The sequence below is a fragment of the Cyprinodon variegatus genome, unplaced genomic scaffold (assembly GCF_000732505.1).
Source record: "Cyprinodon variegatus isolate N-32 unplaced genomic scaffold, C_variegatus-1.0 Scaffold310, whole genome shotgun sequence".
In the NCBI taxonomy this organism is placed as follows: Eukaryota; Metazoa; Chordata; class Actinopteri; order Cyprinodontiformes; family Cyprinodontidae; genus Cyprinodon; species Cyprinodon variegatus.
The window spans coordinates 221,598-240,956 of record NW_015150763.1 but is presented as its reverse complement, the minus strand read 5'-3'; the positions used below and the strand labels follow the sequence as shown (position 1 = coordinate 240,956).

Genomic DNA, 19,359 nt, shown 5'->3' with positions numbered 1-19,359 from the left:
AACATTTAGGGAATAAAACCTTGGGACACGAACACCTACGTTGCCTCTCAGAGGGTATTCTATTGGCAGCCTCTGTCTAAACAGGAGAATTTGACTGATTATTAAATGCATTGTTCATGCCTTTTGAAGAAATGGAAAGAACACTGATTGAAATTAGTCCAATCATGCATTTGATGACAGAGGGAACAAAACCTAAATGTACATTTTTATAACTATTCTATAACTATTCGAACCTGAATTATGTTTTTTTTTTTTTGACTATAGTTTTTGTATAAAATAATACAACTATATTAATGATAATACTAAAATTCTAATAATAAATAGCAATGGGAGTCAAATCGATTTGATTCGAAACTAGAATCAGTCCAATTTTTGAATCAGTTAAGGACAATTTTACTTGGATATGGAAGTCATTAGCTAAAGAACTAATGAAACTACCTTTAGTAAAATTATGAATATTAAAATTAAACTTTCACCTCATGCATCCACATTCATCATGTAGCCTACCTTTTATTCAACAAAACAAAAATACAAAAAAATGTAAATAAATTCACACCACAGCAAAGGCTGCATAAATAAAGTGCCTACAAAACATTGCAAACTTAAAAAACTCTCTTAATTTCCGTTTACTGTCTCACAAAGTTTTTGTGCAGATGTGAGTGATTGCAAAACCAATCTTTATCATAATGATATAACATGTAATGGTTATATTACACCCACCCCTTCATTTTTGGGATTGATGCTTCACGTAACTGTCTGCACGTGAGTAAAACATAGAGTAGCTCCAGAATTCTCACAAGGCCACAGAAGCTGTTATCTTCAACCACGCTGTGGGGTTAAATTTCCTTACAGATAAATGTAGTGACAGCCTTCGTAATTTTCTGGGCTCACAGAGAGATTGCCGGTAACTTGCACACAAATGACTTCTCAAGCTGCATTTGCTTCGGGGCAGATAGGGTTTGCGGGTGGTGTGTCATTAAAAGGTTCGTTGTGTTGCCACATACTTGACCACTCTTGCATACCATTCGGCTCTTATCCAGTTCATTGCTGCTGTCATCTTTTAAAAATCGGAAACATTTCCGATTTTGTTGGTGGTGCTTTCAAGGGTTTTTTTCAATCCTGTTTTTTTTTTTTACACTACTCACACTGTTGGTAACGAGAACTCACATTGTCTCCTGATAACTCACATGGTGGTTTAGGGAAAAGACATATTTAAAAGATTGAATGAAGGGTGTTATGAATCAATATGGATATGGAAAGGAAAATAAATTCAAATTGATTAATTGATTTTTTTCAACCCAGCCCTGGTAACAGGCCAGACCATTGGTGGTGCTAGCAGAAGTCGTATTGTATTATAGATTCATATTGGAAATATTCTGTCCTGTGGAACCAACTACCAATCAATGAGGCAGACACCCTGTCTACTTTTAAGGATAGGCTTACAACTTTCCTTTTGATAAAGCTTATAGTTAGAGTGGCTAAGGTTATCCTGAGCTAACTCTATAGTTATGCTGCTATAGGCTTAGACTGCTGGAGAACATAGGGACCCCTTTTCATCATTGTGCTTCATTCTATCTCTATTCACCCACTCTGCAGTATCCGTTCTGCTCTCTCTGCTTTTTCTCATAGTGGCATCATCTGGTCTGTTCCTGTTTGACTGTGACTCCATCCTGGAGAGAAATATCAGCTGTGCTGCTGCCATCAACACCTTTTTTTTTATATAGATGTTGGAGATCAGCCTGTTTTTCAGTGTATTCCTGTTTCTCTGACTGTGACTGGATGGATGTGCTCTCTTTCATCATCGGAGTTTGTCTGCCTGGCTGTGTGTTTCCTGGACGGGGCCGCCTGTGGAGCTGGTTTACAGTTACCTTTTGTATCTCTGCTTATCTTTCTGTCTGCATCTGTCTCCTCGAACCCCAGTTGGCCTCAGCAGATGGCCGTTCATACTGAGTCAGATTCTGGTTCCGCTGGAGATATCTTCCTGTTCAAAGGGAGTTTTCCTCTCTATTGTTGCTGCATGCATGGTCGGTTTGATAGATTTCTGAAAAGTCAAACTAAATGCAAGCTACTATTGTTGCAACAAGCTCATCCAGGAGGATCATGTCCTGCACAGCCATGACTTGATGCAATGAGATGGTTTTCCTTGATAGAAACCTTTAACCAATCTAATTCAATTATCTCTATAAAGTGCCTTTAGTTGATGTGTTGTGAATTGGTGCTGTATACTGTAATAAACAGAATTGGAATTGAGCTGCTGGTAATCTTCTAAACTTTCCTTCATTAAGTCTGTCCTGTGTTTGTCAATCTGATTGAAATCATCCATAAAATAGGTCCAGACTGCAGTGAGGAGACATACAGAATGGATAATCTATAATAACATTACTGTACAATGTGAAAACTGATTGGCTAGAAGTTATTGATGGGTAAGGGAGTGCACTAGTTTGGTATGAACAAACATTTAATTTTGTGAGTAGAACATGCAAAAATTAGTAAACTTTCAAGGGGTTTAGATACCTCTACAAGTCTTTGTGTAATCCAACACTTAATATAGATGGATTCTAACCTTTAATGGTGATAACAATGCCCGAGCTGTTGGAATGGAAGATCGTGTCATTGAACTGGTTTAAAGCCATACAGCTGTAGGTGCCGCCGTCTTTAGAGGACACTCTGTGAAAGACAAAGATTATTACATTTCTCTAGTCTCATACCTCTAGTTTTACTACTCGTAAAAACAGTATTGTTTTTAACAGCCATCTTAGATTTAGTCTTAGTTATAGTCTTCTCAATGAAAACTGTTATAAGTTTTAGACATATTTTAGTCATTACTATATGTGATAGTTTTAGTCTAGACTAAAACCCAAGATGTTAGTCTAGTATTAGTCATATGTTGCACTTCATATAACAGTTAACCTTTACAATTCCGACTACCAACCAGATTCTTTACCAGACTGACAGTTTTGCCCAGATTGCTGGGTATAGAATGCTGCCCTGCAGTTCATCATTGCTGTTGAGCAGAAAACTGTGATTTATAGAATCCAAATAAACTTTTTTCATGAATCAATGCCCTACTTTATGAAATAGTGTCTCACAAAAGCTGTGAAAATAGCAAAACTAGTTCAACACATCATATTGGTTAATATAGCAGAAAGACAAGCTAGCAAAATGTACAATAAAGGAATGGTTTTAGACATACAAAGTTTCCATCCAAAAGCAAACACTTCGTAATATGCAATTAATTATGCATTACACACAGATCAATAAAATCTTCTTACCTCCAAAAAAAAAGCAAAGAACCAAAAACATTCTTCTTTCTACTTTGGCAATTTTGGCTTTATTTACCAGTATATATTTATTTGGCTAAATTTTGAAATATAGAAACAAGAACTATAAGAAAGAAATATTAAAAGATCTATGTACTTTTTCACCTGGGATTTTATCCAAAAATAAACGGTATGCAATGACATATTTGCTTTGGATATAACTTAGGGGTTCTTTTTGGTAGAAATTAAAGAATTCGAATCACCTCTTGTGAGTGGGAAAAAATTAAATCTTGATAGTTGGACAAAGTAAATTTTTATGCTTGTCTTAGATGATAGATGATCGGCCAAAAAAATTTAATTAAGTAGCGAGGGCTGGAAGAGCCATCAGGCTAAGAGCGAACCGTCAGTGTGGAGGGAGAGAAGCCCAGACTCTGAGCTATGTGAGTGCAAATACGCATTTCTGCATTAACACAGCTGGAAGAGCAGAATTTGTCAGCGTTGAGCATGCGGTAATAGACCATTCAGGCTTATTTCACCCCTGCCGCTGCTGCCATGGTCCATCTGTGGTTATGCAGAATGTGCAGTGCTGCACGTCAGTTGGGTGTTATGACCAAACCGACGCAGCAGATTTAGCTTTAGCTCAGTTTTTGGTATTGTCATGGAAAAAAGAAGCATCAATTTCATCATCATCATCATCATCATCATCATCATCATCGTCATCGTTGACGAAAACAACACTGCATACAAACACTTATCAACTAAAATGGAGACTTTAAATTCTATTTTAACCTTTAAGACCTTGTTGTGCTTTGATTTGAACAAGATTAAATTTAAAATGTCATAAAAGACAGGCAAACGAAATAGCCCAGCGCAAATCTTGTTGCAATAATTTAATGCATTTTGAAACCCCTTTTTTAGTGTTTCAACCATCGAGGACCTGAAAACAAACATCTCCCAAACAGTTTGTTAAGATGACTTTTTGTTTTCATGTTTACACATTTACAGTGATGACAGAGAAAAGGTCCAGGTCTGAATACGTCTATGTTAAACTAAATGTATCTGCTAGGGTCTTGTGTGAGCAACAGTTTGGATGTTGGCTTGTTGGCTTATTCAATTACTGTGTTTACAACATAGTAAAATATGAACTTATAGCAATAGTGTACTATTCTTTTCTTATGGTTATAATCAGAACATGTTAATAAACATCATAGACATAAATCTGTCATATATTGTCCAAGGTAAGCATCTCCTGATGTAGTGGCACCTTCTTCGTGGATTTTGCACTAACCTTGGGATTATCAGCCAGCTGTCATTCATTCCTTGGCGATGTTTAGTGATGGAATACTTATTGAGAAAAAATTTATAGTACACATTACTTCCAGCTGCAGCTTTACATTGTAGCTCTAGTTTGTCTCCTTCAAAGATCTCTGTTGGACCCTCGTGAAGAATTTCTGCACCTCTGACAGGCTCTACAAAAAAGTGAAAACAAAATAGGTTTTAAAAATCTGCTGTCAGGACAGAGAAAATCAAAATATTGTTTTCTGTTAAAATTATTTTTTAAGATGGCTATGTTTTGATACCATGTTTTGTGTTTATTTTGGAGATGTTAATGCTTCCTAAATGATGACATGTACCTACTCGCTATTTGATTTTATTCATGTAGAAAAACCCTCTAATGTGACCTAATTAGTTAGAGTTAGACTTAGACAACTTTAATTGTCATTTTGCATACACTCTGTGTATGCAGTTTTCTTTATACGGCTTTCTGAAAATGAATGAGCAGCATCTTAGCAGTAAATAACATGTCCATTCATATAGTCCAGCAGTGATCAAATGTAAACAGTGTAGGAGAGACTTGGTGCAAAAAAGCATTGATGTGGAAGTTCGGAGCAGTGCAAAAGTAAATAAATATATGGTGCAAAAATGCAGTAGAATACATTTGAGTTGAGTTATTTTAGGTATGATGTTATCAGTGTGATGCAGAGTCTCGATTTGTTACAATGTATATATGTGACTATTATGTAATTAAAACATTTCATCAAGGATGACTGTGCCAAAACTCCTCCACAGTAAAAGATTATCTAACATTTATCACAAATGCTTGGTTGCAGTTGTTGCTGTAACCCAACCAGTCATTAGATTAAGGGAGTTATCCACTATCATATTGAATATCCATCCATCTTCCGTATACGCTTCTCCCAAGTGGGGTCAGAAGGGGTGCTGGTGCCTATCTCCATCTATCTACAGGGCAGAGGCATGTTACACCATGGACAGGTTGCCAGACCACCACAGGGCAACACAGAGACAAACAGGACAAACAACCATTCACACAAATTCTCACACCTTAGGAGAGATTATAGAATCCAACCTAACAGTCATGTTTTTGCACTGTGGGAGGAAGCCGGAGTACGCAGAGAGAACCACCGCATGCTCAGGGAGAAGATGCAAACTCCATGCAGAAAGACCCCGGGCCGGGAATCGAACCCGGAGCCTTCTTGCTGCAAGGCAACAGAGCTACCCACTGCGAAACTGAGCAGCACTATACTGTATAACATGATTTAATAATATTATGTAACCCTATATTGTCATATTTGTCAGACCTTATATGTAAATGAAATATTTTTTTATGAGAAAAACAATCTAAATTCCAAACAGAACTTACCAAAAACCCTAAAGAAGTGTCCTTGGCTCACAGTAGCATTTATCTCAGTGTTGTTTTGTATGCTGGCCTCACACTCAAGGTAGCCCTCATAGAAATCCTTGATTTCCCTGGGAAAGACACCGATTTCCTCATCGGGTGGGAGGGAGTACTCTCCCAATATCTCTTCACGGTCATCCTTTCTGAGATCAGAAATATAACATATCTCCTTTTAACTTTTTTTAAAAACCAAATGCATTTACCTCAAAGTGTAACCTGACAGTACGTACTTGAATAATCTCAGAAGGATCGTTTCATTAGTTAGTTGATTTTTAATCTCACACGTAAAGACAGCGATTTCTTTCAGCGAAGCCACTGAAGGGCCCTGGAGACGTGGTCTGTCCAGCTGGAACCCATCTGTAAATAAAAATCTGAACTTAAAGAACCTGAAGATAACATTACCTGAAAGCACACAATGATAGATTTCTACTCACTGCTCTCGTTTGTGCAACACCACAGCACTACACGAGGGAGGAAGAATTCAACTTAAGTCATCTAATAAATAAACTTGATGCCTGATAGTGTTTATGGTGGTTGGCTTACCCAGGATGATCAAACATGTGGAAGCAAACATGCTGGAGTCTTTTACACTGTAAGCGGTTTCACTTTATGTAAAACAGGGCAGAATAACTGACAGTTTTAACTGGGTGGAAACTGTGTCTGATGACACCACAGTCACAGTCAGAAAAATGTGCAAGCAACTGATAGGGCTGCAGCACGCAACGCCTCCTGAACTAGTACGCCCTTCTCATCAGGTAAGCTGGACTGAAAACATCAAATTTGAATCTAAAGAAATTAGACACACAGTGAAGCAAAACAATTTTCTTTTCTTTCACTTATTTAATGGAAAAACACATTTACATCTTTAAAATATGTTCATTTGAAAAATGGCAATATACAGTAGTTGTTAGATACCATTTCTCGCTCTTTAGACAGGAATAGCAGAATCTTAGAATATTATTGAATACATATGTGATAAATAATTTAAAACATTTTAAACAAACAATGATTAAAAAGGATCAGGATATTCTTGGATGTCTTCATAATGTGAATTCAACAGTCTGAAAAGGAGACAGAGAGACAATCATGTATTTTTTGCTTATTGTTTTTCTGTTAAACACAATGCAAAGTTTAGATTAAATGAGTAAAATGATAAAAATCAAATAGATCTGATACATTAAAAAACCCCAAAGCAATCTAATCGTGTAAAGATATTTTAAAGTATTTTGCATCTTTCTATAATTCTTTCTTTCTTAATGTTTTGAACAATGAAATAATTCTAGAAATATCCTTTAATGGTGTTTATGTAAAAAGTGTAATTGCAAACTGAAAATGGTGTCATGAAAAATGTATTAGAAATTGTCTATCTAAGATATAACTGATAAATACAAAAATATCACTATAAATAGGACATTTAAAAAATGTGATATCGAGAAGTTGATGAGGTCCAAAGTAGATAAACCTTAATGTAAATATGTTCAGGTATAATAGAGGACTAAAAATCACATGTAAAGGAGAACTGTAAAAAACAAAATGACCAAAAGTGGCTTATAAATCTATTGCAGCAAGTGAAGATTAAGTATAAAAATACAGATTTGGCTATGTTTAACATATCCACTTAATGAGGTGATTAAAAAGAAGTAGAAGTTCTATCAAAAGTAGATATCAGGACATATGCCATGCCTCCAGTGGCACTGTGACACTGCTGCAAAATTACACCGGAGCCAATAACAAAAATACTTGCGGTGTGTACGAATTTCCTGCAAGGTAAACAAAGGGCTCTTTCTGAATATATGAAATCGATAAGGAGACTTAAGCTAAGGTGGATAAGCGTCCGCGGTCGCCATGATAAATGCTATGAGGATAGCCCCGAGAGTAGAAAAGAAGCTAGGAAGAGGAAGCAGAATGCTTCCTATCCCAACAAGCTTTTGTAATACTGTTAGAGGAGTAAAGAAATGGAAGAAGTTTGATCAAGAACTAAAACAATGTAAAGCCATTCAACCATTTAAAAGAGATAAAAATAATAATTTCAAAATATGTCAACAACGACTAAAAACAAAGAAAATGAAAATAGACAAGCTATCATGGTTCTGAATGCAGCTTTAAAAGGAAGCTATTTGTATTTTTGCGGACAGAGGTGAGTTTACAAAAGTACTTACTTCTGCTCACTATGCTATGCAGACATGAATAGCACTATCATTCAGAAATAGATTTTTTTATTGTTTTTATGTATAGATGCAATGGATGTTTAATGTAACTAAATTTTTAAGAGGATTGAGAGAAGGGCTGGGACGACTATTATAATCTCCAGCTGCACAGAGCAAAGAGTACCATACTGTAGCACCCCCATTCTTGTCTCAGACCATGACTCTTTTCAGCTGGCTAAAAGAGAGCTGCTACAAAAAATATGCATTTGGAAATATCTCTAATTTTGAAAATTGTAGAGTCGTGATGTAGAAACTAAAGGACTGAAATCAATCGCCCTGCTTAAAACCTACAGCTGGTAAACTGCTATCATGATAGCAGCTGACTGCAGGATCATTAATCCATCTGACAGTTGGCTAATAAAACTACCTATATCAGCTGTTTGCCATGGCAACAGCTAATGGGGATCCTTAATAAAATTACAAATTACAAATATATCAGCTATATTCTTTTTAAAATTGTTATATCTGTGAAGATTGGAACGACTAATCTGTTTCTGCTCTGTAAGTCCTACCCTGGTCCCGCCTTTGAAATGAGACTCTACCCGCTCCCTTCCGGACTGATATGCACTATATAATGATTAACTCAGTCTGGCTCACCAGGCGAGATATTTGCTGCATCCAGGTTTAAATAAGAAACAATAAGTTAATGCTGCTACTTGTGTAGTTTCAATTTTTGTGTAAAATCATCCTGTGGTTTTAGCATCTTCATATCAAGCCTGGTTGATAACAATTGTGGAGATATTTTGAAGTAACAATGTTTCAAATAAAGTATATCCAAGTAATTTCATTCAAAATCAATGCAAGCTAAGAGTATTATCAAAATGTCATTGTCTGAACGTGTGTCTATGTGTTTTGCCTGATATTGTATTATGTGATCTTGTGTTGTTTTGTCTTCCTGCCTCAGGACAACAGATGTAAATTAGCAACTATGCTATAATCTGGCTCATTTACAATCTGTACAGAAGTATAAGATTGTTCATTAATGTGCTCCGTCCTGACTAAATAAATAAATAAAATGCAAACAAGATAAACTAAACAATACTAGAATTATTAACAGTTCTGAGAGCATGAACAAGGTGTGATAAGAAAATATTCTGAACACTGTTACACATACAGCTAGAGTTTATGTCCACTTTATTGTTACTCTATCTTTATTAGCTTGACACACTATTAAAACAACAGACAACCTCAGTTTGTTTTTCAAAAAACAAAAAAAAAACACTCAGTCTTTAGCAATACTCAATATTCTGTCTTGAATGGGTTCTTTTTGGCACCAAAAACAAAGTATTTTAATTCTGGTGCTGTGTTTACCTGGTTGTGGACATCACAGGATAATGTGTCTGCTTGCAGACCCACAGACTGAGACTGGGGTCCAGAGAGATGAAATGATATTGTGCTGAAATAATGAAAAAATACGCATTACAGATGCATTAACTTGCTGACTCGTTAATTCATAGATTAATCTATTTTAGAGAAAGTGGAAAGCTTACTTGGTTGCAGAAACATTGGTAAAAGCTGTAAAAAAAAAAGACACACGTAGAGAAGAAAAATATTCAACTCCACATTTCACAAAGACAGATTTTGCACATGTTGACACACAGACCTTGGGGTTGGTCAAACATCTTGTAAACGCAGACTGAAGCCACTGCCAGCATCAAGAGAAAGAAGCAGCAGAAGACTATGGTGATAACATCTGAAAAAAGCTCTGTGGATCAGAAGATACCAAGTCATTAATGTAACTCTGCATAACATCCAAGTGTATTAATAGTGCATCATGTAATTTTTACTTTGGGACATTGTGGATGTGCAGGACGATGCTTGAGCCATTGAGTTCAGGTTTTCTTCTGATGGAAGAGAAAACGAGGGTAGGAAAAAAGGAAAACCCAAAGATTATATTTCAACCATAAAATTGGATTCATTTTATTTTATTGATGTGATAGTTCACAAAGAAATTTGCATGAACCTGTAGTGGGGGGAAATATCCAAGGTCTTCGATGTTTTTAAATAAAAATATGAAAAGTGTGGTGTGCTTTTGATAGTCAAAAAAACTTAATTGCTTTGTTTTTTTTTTTTGTTTTTTTTTGTAAACTAGCCCAAACTAAAGCTATATTGCACAGAAATCATCTGTTACATGAGTTTTCAAGTCCATATGTCCACTTACCATTTTAATCTTCAATCTTTAATTCTAACATATTATTAAGCATTTGTTTTAACATTTGTTTTAAGATTGTCCTGTATTTATCTCCTTCATTCTCCTTTCAACTAAATAGGCTTCCTTGATCCTGCTAAATAAACGCTTTCCCAAACCATAATGCTACCACCACCATGTTTAACATAGGGGATGGTGTATTCTTCTACTTTTTTTTCTTCTTCAAATATCTATTTATTCCAATATTTAACTCAAAGCTACATCTGAAATAAAACTGTTATGAAAAGTCTTAAAAAAGTCTTAATCTTCGCTGTATGTGGATGACTGGAACAGCTTAATAGTTGTGGATTGTAGTGGAATTGTAGAAAAGTAGTGGGTTGTTTAAAAATTAAATAATTTATTAATGATTGTTGTTGAATTGGAATACATCTGTATGATTCAGTTAAATAGGCTTTTTCATTGTAAAGTGTTTGTTTTTAAATTCGCAAAGGATAAATAAACAGAAATTATTTAGATTTTTGTTTCTCTTTCTTTCACTGCAACTACAAAGCTTAAAACTATGCCACCCCAAGATTTCATTGTTAAATTTGAACTTTTTGTGTAACTTGGATACAAAAAATATTCATTTTAAAAGGATCAAGCGTTCTCATGTATATTTAAAATTTTTCTGTACTGATTAAAAGATAGTTTAACATTTCCTGCCAATTGTATTGTTTTTCCCAGCTTTTATTGTCATTACACTGTCACAAGTACAGAGCAACAAAATGAACTCTCTGCATTTAACCCATCCATTGTGCAGCACCTGGGGAGCAGTGTGGGTTTAAGGGTCTTGCTTAGAGACCCAGAGTGTCAGTCTGTGGGAGATGGACTCAAACTCAGAAACTCAGGATACCAAGCTCTATGCCATACCACTAGGCCGCCACTCCCAACTTGAGCTTTTCCATCTAAAAGGGTGAGGGATTAGCTCATGTATCATGGCTGGTGCTCTTAAAATGCTTTGAATTGGGGTTGAGACAAAAACACTGCAATATAGTTAAAGTTTATTGAAGTTAAAGTAATACAATAGGTTCCAGAGCCCGGAACACAGCATATATTGCCAAATCATTCTTTAATATTTCCTGTTTTGTCCAAAAGTTCAAAGCATTTACCTTTCAATAAGAAGTTGGCCTACATTGAGAATGTTACAAAAGTTATTTTCTTTTGTATCTCCTCAACTTAAGTATTGAAAACATCTATAATGTAGAAGTCTGGTGGGTATTCTAGCCAAAACTGCACAGAAATAGGAATGAAACTGATTGAAAATCAGGTAATATTCTAAATAATATCCCATCTCACCGGTGATTTGGACCAGCACAGCTGCACTTTCTGCCCATGGCCCAGAGTCTTCATAGCTGTCTCTGGCCCTACAGCGGTAATACCCAGCATACTCTGCGCTGAATTCAGAGAGGATGAGGCCTTGTTTTTGGTGGGACAGGAACGTTTGAGGTTTGAAATCCTTTTGGGACTCAGTCGGAAGTATAGTGTTGTTTACTAGCCAGGAGAAGTGTGGGAACGTCCCTCTGCTGATGTGACAGCTAAGCTTCACAGCGTCCAGCTTGGCTTCAGCAGTGTACAGATAGTCAACTTCCAACCTTACATCTCCTCCAACCGGGACTTGAAACAAAATGGAAATGGAGTACAGAAGAGCATTGAGCTGAAAGAGGAAACCAAGAGTGTGGGTCACAAAAAAGCAAACACCTTCAATGTGAACCTCACCTACTTCCAGAGTGAGGGCCTCACTCTTCAAGTCCTGCGCCTCATTTCTCCCTCGACATCGGGCCTCTCCCATGTTCAGCCCAATGGCAACAGGAATCTTAAACCATGCAGCCAGTGATTTGGCAGCTGTGGCAGTTATGACCTCTGTGTCATCCAGTAAAAGAGAGAAGTTTACTGGTGGAGTCCCTTTTGAAGACCAGCAGGTTACATTTCCAAGGTAAGTATCCCCCTCTTTGAAAATGAAAAGGGAGATTTCTGGTTTTGAGATCTTAACTGTAAAAAAGAAAAGAGAAGAGAAGGTAAAAAGAAAAAAGTGTGTCTTGGAAGGGACTCAAATAAATCCCCATTTTATCCAACCATCACTGGAATGTGGGCTTTCTGGAAAATGTGCTTCAATTTCAGTACAGTTTATTGATATAGCGCCAATTCACAACACATGTCAGCTCAAGGCACATTACAGAGACAATTTAACCAGATAAAAGAGTTGATTGGTTAAAAATGTTCCATCTAGGAAAACCAGCTCATTGCACTTTGCCATTGACTCGACAGCAATCCCTCACAGTGACAATGCATGCAGCAACAGTAGAGAGAAAAGCTCACTTGTAACAGGGAGGTTTAATTGTTTAATACCTGCTTAAAGGTTGTTTCAAAAGGTACTTTTAATCTGACCAACAAGCCTTTTTATTTCAAAGCTGTTAAGATTGTGTAGGTTTCTCAGCTTACAGCCACGTCATGAATTGCGTAACATTGAATTGGAAGGAAGACAACAAAAAAAACTTTAAAGTTGTTGCATTTTTTTTTTTTCAGACAGATTATTGCAATGGCTCTAAACAAAATACTACATTATTTAGTAAAAAGTGTTCAACTGGGTGTGATTATATCTCAATATAAAACCATCTGTTCTCTGAATGGCTCTCAGGTTTATTAATAAGGGACAGCAGTTATGTCAGGGAGAAAATGATGCAGTTGTTTAAACCTATGTTAGGTTATAAACCATATACCACAGATAAAAAAAAAAAGAAATATCAAAACATCACAAACTAATCTGACAGACTAAGCAAGTGACCATAAGTCTGGGAAACACACTAGAGGCCCTTGGTAAATCTAGAGGTGCTGCATACATCCTCCAGTCAGGAAGGAGAATCAGTTAACATTTATTCATCCACTAAATAAATTCTGTGTTTGTTAAGAATATTTTTAGGCTCTAGTGGCCTTTATTTTTGTTATAATTTGAAAGTATGTAGAAAGGAAAGTGCGTTAAGAGAGGGGAGAGATATTTGGCAAAGATCAGCAGGGCCAGGCCCCTCAGTAGTGTAGTGGTCCCTGGACTCCTACCTGTGGCAACTGGTAAATGGGTCATGAGCTGTCCCTCGGCACACAGCAGCATTCCCACTTTTGTCAAAAAGGCAGTTTGTGTCATGTTGGTCTGATTCCTTGCAAGACACACCTGCTTTGCTTTGCCCCATTCTCATTACTACTCATCTCATCCAACTGCAACCATATAACCAGCCTTCACACCAAACATCAGTGCCAGATTATTTCAAGCCATTGGTGAGATATTTTCCTCCATTCTGATTCCTGACTTCCTGAGTGTTCAAACTGACCCTGATCTCTTTGTCTGCCTGTCCGTTGCCTAAGCTGGACATGTTTCTCGACCTCTGGATTTCCCTCCGGTGCTTAATTAGAGGTCTGATCACCTGGCTCTGACCCTGGACCCTGGTTTGTCCTCCTGTTCCTCCTTCCTACTGTTGTCTTTACAGTTCTGACCATCTGTCTGACCATGGATCATCATAAATAAGTGGTCAAATATACATAGTTAAACTTCAAATATAGTTATTAAAATTAATTAAAAGTGTGTTAAAATACGCTTGATTTCATGACTTGATGTTGAGCCCATGCTCCAATACGATAACCCCTCCACACTGGAGCAGCAGGATGCTGCCTCGCAGTCTTTATGTGAAAAACTGGTTAAGGCTTGAATCTCTGTGCACTGAGGCAACCATCAAGAAAGTAGGCCCCTGACTGGATTACACACAAAATTCTGTCATTTCAATTGAGGCTAAACCTCTTAGGGGCCCAACTGCAAACTGGCCCCGAAACACCACCCCGTGCCACTAAACCCCGCATTTGTACGTTTCAGCCAGTCTGGCATATTTAGGGCTGGTCCAAAGCACATAGTGTGTAGGGCGAGTGGACAGTTCATCCCTTAAAAAGTCAGTCTGCATCAGTGCAGGTTCAGATGAATTTGGCAGCGGTTGTAACGGTGGCCTAAAATGTGGAAGAAACACTTGCATTTAAATGTAAGCTGCGCTAGTTTGCTTCATCTTTGTCACATCGAGAGAAAACTACTGTATATGTTAGAAAAGAAAAAAAATGTCATCTTTAAATTAACTTTATTTGACTGGATAAATTTGACTAGTGTTCAATTAGGGTCAGGTCTGCCTTATTTGAGTGCTTGACGAGGTATTAAACCAGTGTATGGAAGACTTTGAAAAAGCCAAAAGTTGTATGAAAGAAGCCAGAAGAAGTAGAGTCCTGGAAACCCCTTCCTTCATCCCCGTCCCTTAAAGCATATTCATGATTTTCCAACTTTTAGTTGTAAGTTTTCTTTGGATTATCTGTATTCATAGCCTCATTTGGACACTTTCCTTACCTGTATGTTTCTGTTACGTTACATGTTTTTGTCAGTATTTACCTTTGACTGTCACTTTGACTTCTGTGCTGGTTGAATACCTGGTGATTTGCTGCACCATAGACCAAGCAATGCAGTTATAATTTCCCTCCCTCTCCAAAGTCACCTTCTCCATCACTAGCTTGTTCCCCACAATGCTGAAGCCAGATGTTGATGACATTATTGTGGTCCTGTTAAAATACCAGGTGTAGTTAAGGTGAGAACCACGTTGAGCATCACAGCTTAGGACAATCTGAGACCCCTCGAATGCAACCGGAGGGTAGGGGTCAGAGGTCACTCTGATATTAGATGGTGGGGCTAGAAAGAAGGTAAACCGCATCAGACTTTGATTAGACAGGATTAATATTCTGTAAAAAAATCCACCAGCTTATTACTTACTGACTACGGTCAGTTTGATCCTGTTGCTCAATCCTTGGCTTTCTTCAGTTGAAGCTTTGCAGTGATATGACCCATCTGAAGCTGCATTGACTTTTAGAGGAAACATTGCAGTGTTTTTCCTTTGACGGCCAACATTTCTGCCAACAACGAAACGTCGATCCCTTATCAGCATGTAGCTGACCATAGAGGACAGGTTGGGGACAGAACAGCGGAAGACTACCCGGGTATTGAGGTAGGCTCTGTCAGGACCAGACAACACTGGGCGAAGAGAACCGGATTCACCTGGAATAAGTGCAGTTATTTTTAGGTGAACAATGAAGACAATAAAATATATTTAATATGTATGATAAAATTATTAAAAACTCAACACTCTATAATAAATTAAGAAATTATAATAAATTAAGAAACTTGAAACACTATACACAACCTAGTGTCACCATTTTGGTCCTGATTGCTGATCTCCTTCACCTGTCTAGCTTTGCCCTGTTCCTCATCAGATCCACCTGTTCCGGTTTCCTATTTAAAGCTCCCTGTTTCCCAGCCAACATCGGCTTATAGATTATTCTTGAGCCTTTGGTGACGAGAGTTTTCTAGCGTACATTAGTGTTTTGATTGTCCGATCCTGATCCATTTTTGTCTTTGGACCTCTGATCCCACCTGCCTCTGTCTTATCAATTTGCCTGCCTGTCTCCTGTCAGCTCTGCAGCTTTTCACGTCTGGAAATCTCTGACAGCGCCCTCTGCTTCTGTTCAGTAGACCTGCTGGAACCATCTCCGTTCTTTGGACACAGGACTGAACTGTTAAACCAGGTTAGTGACTCACACGTACATAATCAGCCTCTGTCAGATTATTCGCAGTCACTAAACCTGTTTCTATCCAACAAAGCTTCAGTCATAGACGCTCTAGCTGCTGATCCCGCAGACCTACGGCCTGCTCCTGTGTTTAAAATAAACGGCTTTAAGTAATCCACTGTCTGTCTCGCCTGAATTCTCTGTCCCAGTTCTGAGCTTATTACACTTAGGAGACAGACAAAAATAATACCAGTAGAAATGAAATCAGAGCAAATATAACTTGGGTTGAAGGCCAGTAGACAAGAGTAAGTTTTCTAACGAGTTTTAATAAGCTATAGGAAAGCAGCCTATCAAATGTAAAAAAGTAGAAAGTTTCATAACTATCCTCTTCTGTCAAGTTAAACAAGGCTAGGTTTTTTAAGACCTTAAAAATGAACACAAGGAGTTTAAGATGGTGGCTTTGGTATATTTGCTGTGGTAACTGGTAAAAAAAGTAGTTTTAATATATTTTTAAGTGAGAGTGAGTCCACCTCAAAATTGTCTATGCTGTCAGTTTATCATGCTGTCAGAGCTGATCAGATCCCCACATTCCAGCGGTGCGCTGTCACTGGGTATTCCCATAAGCAGCTAGGGGTTTTCAGCTACTGTTCTTGGCAGCTGGAAGTAGATGTTTGCGTTTTTCATGTATGTGCTACAAACTGCAGGCACCAGAATAATAAAAGCAAACATATTTTGCTAGCAGGTTTCGACATTTTAAGTTAATTTAGACGTTAATAAACTGTTTCAGAGGACTGACTATTATTCTCTGCTTCAGCAGAGCTGTATTTGTCTCCCTACTCGCTCCTAGATCAGCTTCTTTGATTGGTTTATGTGGTGTGCCGAGCAGCAAAAGTACAATTTTGCATCGCATGCGGCGTTAATGTAGTCTGGCATTTACCAAGCAGATTCTAGCTGAAATACAAGCAGGGGGGTTTCAATAACATAACCCAGGAAAGTATCAACTGGTTTCAGAAAAAGCCAAGACAAAACGGGCCGAAATGGATGCCAGCTTCAGCTTCTATCACTTTGCCAGGTCAATAATCGTTCATGTGGTTAGTGCTTTGCAAAACTTGGTTTACATAAACTGGGATTTGGACGAGAACTGGGGGAAAACAGTATGTTCCCTTATATCAACGGAAGCCAAATTGTTTACGAACAGACTTAAAAATAGTAATGTCTGGAAATACACCAAGAAAGACCTGATTTCACTCGCGCAAAGGGCCAGAATAAACAAGATAAAATTGACAGCAAAAGACTGCCTGCAACGATGCCATCTTATTTTACAATCAATAATTGGCTCCATTAGTTACTTTTAAAAAAGTAAAAAAGAGACAGCTTTTACTGTAATAATTGTACAAAATGAGCTTTCGTAGCTTTTTTTGCGAATTAACACAAAGCAGTAAAAAAGTGAAGCTGAAACCATCAATTTAAAGAGTAAAGAGAGAGAATTTAAACCATTGCTAGCAATGGTTGCCGAATGGATGCATTCATCTCCCTCTTTGTTGACATAGCAGCCTTAGTAGCAACAGCTCGCTAATACTGTATTTATATATAGATTTTTAGAGCATTTGTGATATTATCTGGATCTACTTTTTTATTCAAACTGCCTACTGTCTCCAGTAATCCTCCAGTAATCCTAAAGCAATCCTCATGAAAGCACTTAACATGATATATAGATCATCAAGAACTTCGGGAGGTGGGGAAGGTGCTGCTGTGCTGTTTAGGCTTCATGATGAGCAAAAGTCAGTGGGATTTCCTCACGGAATCATGTTGCTACAAGCCGCTCTCCATGTGAGGTTAGACCCAATGAAGGTTTTGTCTAAGAACCTTAATCTAAGAAAAGTGCTATGTGTGAAGAATGGCTTTGGAAGGTCCTCTAAAAGTAAGTTCTTACAATATTCCAGGGCCAATCTAGATCTGATCAATGGGTTTTCCAACATCATAAGGTGGATGTAGTAATGACTTTCCTCAAAGATCATAAGTGAGACATTTTGGATCTATGGTGTGGAATCGTCCTGCTTCTTAACCCCGCAAAGAACCTGCAGTTAGATGTCATGTAGGAGGAGGATAAACAAAACTTGAGAAAATAAAAACAAAACTGAGAAAAGAAAGGGCCTTTTTAAGTCAGGATTTGGCCAAGAAGTTGATATTTAGTATTTTCAAAATGAATATTTGCCTATAAAATGCTTCAAAATACTACTGTTTTACACAAGTACACTATATTAACATATAAGAAGTCAAATATATAACCCCAAATATAATATCCCACTTTAACATATTCTTACAACTTTTTATTGCTTAGATCAACTATATTAAAGTATTACCTTTTTTCCTAGTTACTAGTAAACAGAGCTTCATATAGGTCACTTACCTATAGTGATGAGCAAAAATGCAAGAGCTAAAACAACAAAAGGAAGGAATAGTATTAGACTAGCAAATACATTTTTTTTTATGTTCAATATAGTTCAATTAACTCACCCAAAATTGGCAAAAGAAATAATGCTTGATGGTTCTTCATAACAGGGCTATGAATTTCTTTTGCACGGTTCCTTCTACATACATGTCTGTGTCTCAGTGTTTGTGCAAGAGTGGAAGTGGGTCATGGCAAGGTGCTGAGACACATATGTTGTGGATAGATAACAGAACAGAGGGAATGTTTTGCTGCATTGCATTGATGTTATCCAAGGAGGCTTTACATACATTTGGAGCGAACAGTTCAATAAACAAGCACATAAGTACTCACAGCCTATTGAATAATGTTAGATTAACATTTATGGGATATGAATTGATATCATTTAACTCATATCCTTTCATCTTTATTTCCCGTTATCACAGAAGATGTTGATTTTGGTTTAAATCTATGACAACTCACCCAATTAATGTGCATATAATCTATGTTTACCCTGATTTTTAAAAAAAGTGCACGTTTTTGTGTCAGGGATCATGTTTAGTAATAAGGTGGGGATCGAGTTTTGGTTGAGGTTAGGGTTGGGATTGAACAGATAATGGTTAAGTTTAGGGAAAAGGGTCCCGGGTTAGGCTGTAGAGATGAATGGAAGTCAAAGATAGTGAGAGTAGTTTGTGTGTGCTGTAAATGTCTGTATATATTGTTGTGCTTGAAAGTTTACATACCTTCCCATTAAAGATAATAAATTCACACTAGTAATAAAATAAAACAAAACAAAAAAATAAATAAATACACATATACTAAATGATAATTTAGTAAAATAAAATATTCATCTTTTAGTTTTCATAAAAAAAAAAAACACTATCCCACACACATAAAGTACCTTGCTGTTGTTCATTGAAGCAACATACCTGTCAACAAGTGCAGATGTCTGACTGAACATTTTCTGAACATCACAGAAAACACCTAATTAAAAAAAAAAA

The 19,359-nt window shown here is 37.2% G+C and overlaps 2 protein-coding genes across 2 annotated transcripts in view; both read right to left on the bottom strand.

Moving 5' to 3' along the window:
• Positions 1-6,592, bottom strand: part of LOC107090765 (Fc receptor-like protein 5) — a 16,627-nt gene extending 10,035 nt beyond the window's left edge. Inside the window, exons 1-6 of the mRNA XM_015384329.1 lie at positions 6,502-6,592; positions 6,393-6,419; positions 6,189-6,315; positions 5,923-6,101; positions 4,549-4,729; positions 2,564-2,667 (exon numbers count right to left, since the gene is read on the bottom strand). Coding sequence (XP_015239815.1) covers positions 2,564-2,667; positions 4,549-4,729; positions 5,923-6,101; positions 6,189-6,315; positions 6,393-6,419; positions 6,502-6,532 — 649 coding nt within the window. The 5' untranslated portion in view covers positions 6,533-6,592. The remainder of the gene's footprint in view (positions 1-2,563; positions 2,668-4,548; positions 4,730-5,922; positions 6,102-6,188; positions 6,316-6,392; positions 6,420-6,501) is intronic.
• Positions 6,593-9,651: 3,059 nt separating this feature from the next.
• Positions 9,652-18,934, bottom strand: LOC107090747 (Fc receptor-like protein 5). Its single transcript, XM_015384307.1, has 8 exons — positions 18,448-18,934; positions 18,341-18,367; positions 15,140-15,421; positions 14,765-15,058; positions 11,650-12,342; positions 9,953-10,009; positions 9,769-9,870; positions 9,652-9,680 (listed from the first exon to the last, which is right to left on the bottom strand). The coding sequence occupies exons 1-8, from the start codon at positions 18,485-18,487 to the stop codon at positions 9,652-9,654; spliced, it is 1,524 nt and encodes a 507-aa protein (XP_015239793.1). The 5' UTR covers positions 18,488-18,934.
• Between the last annotated feature and the right edge of the window lie 425 nt (positions 18,935-19,359).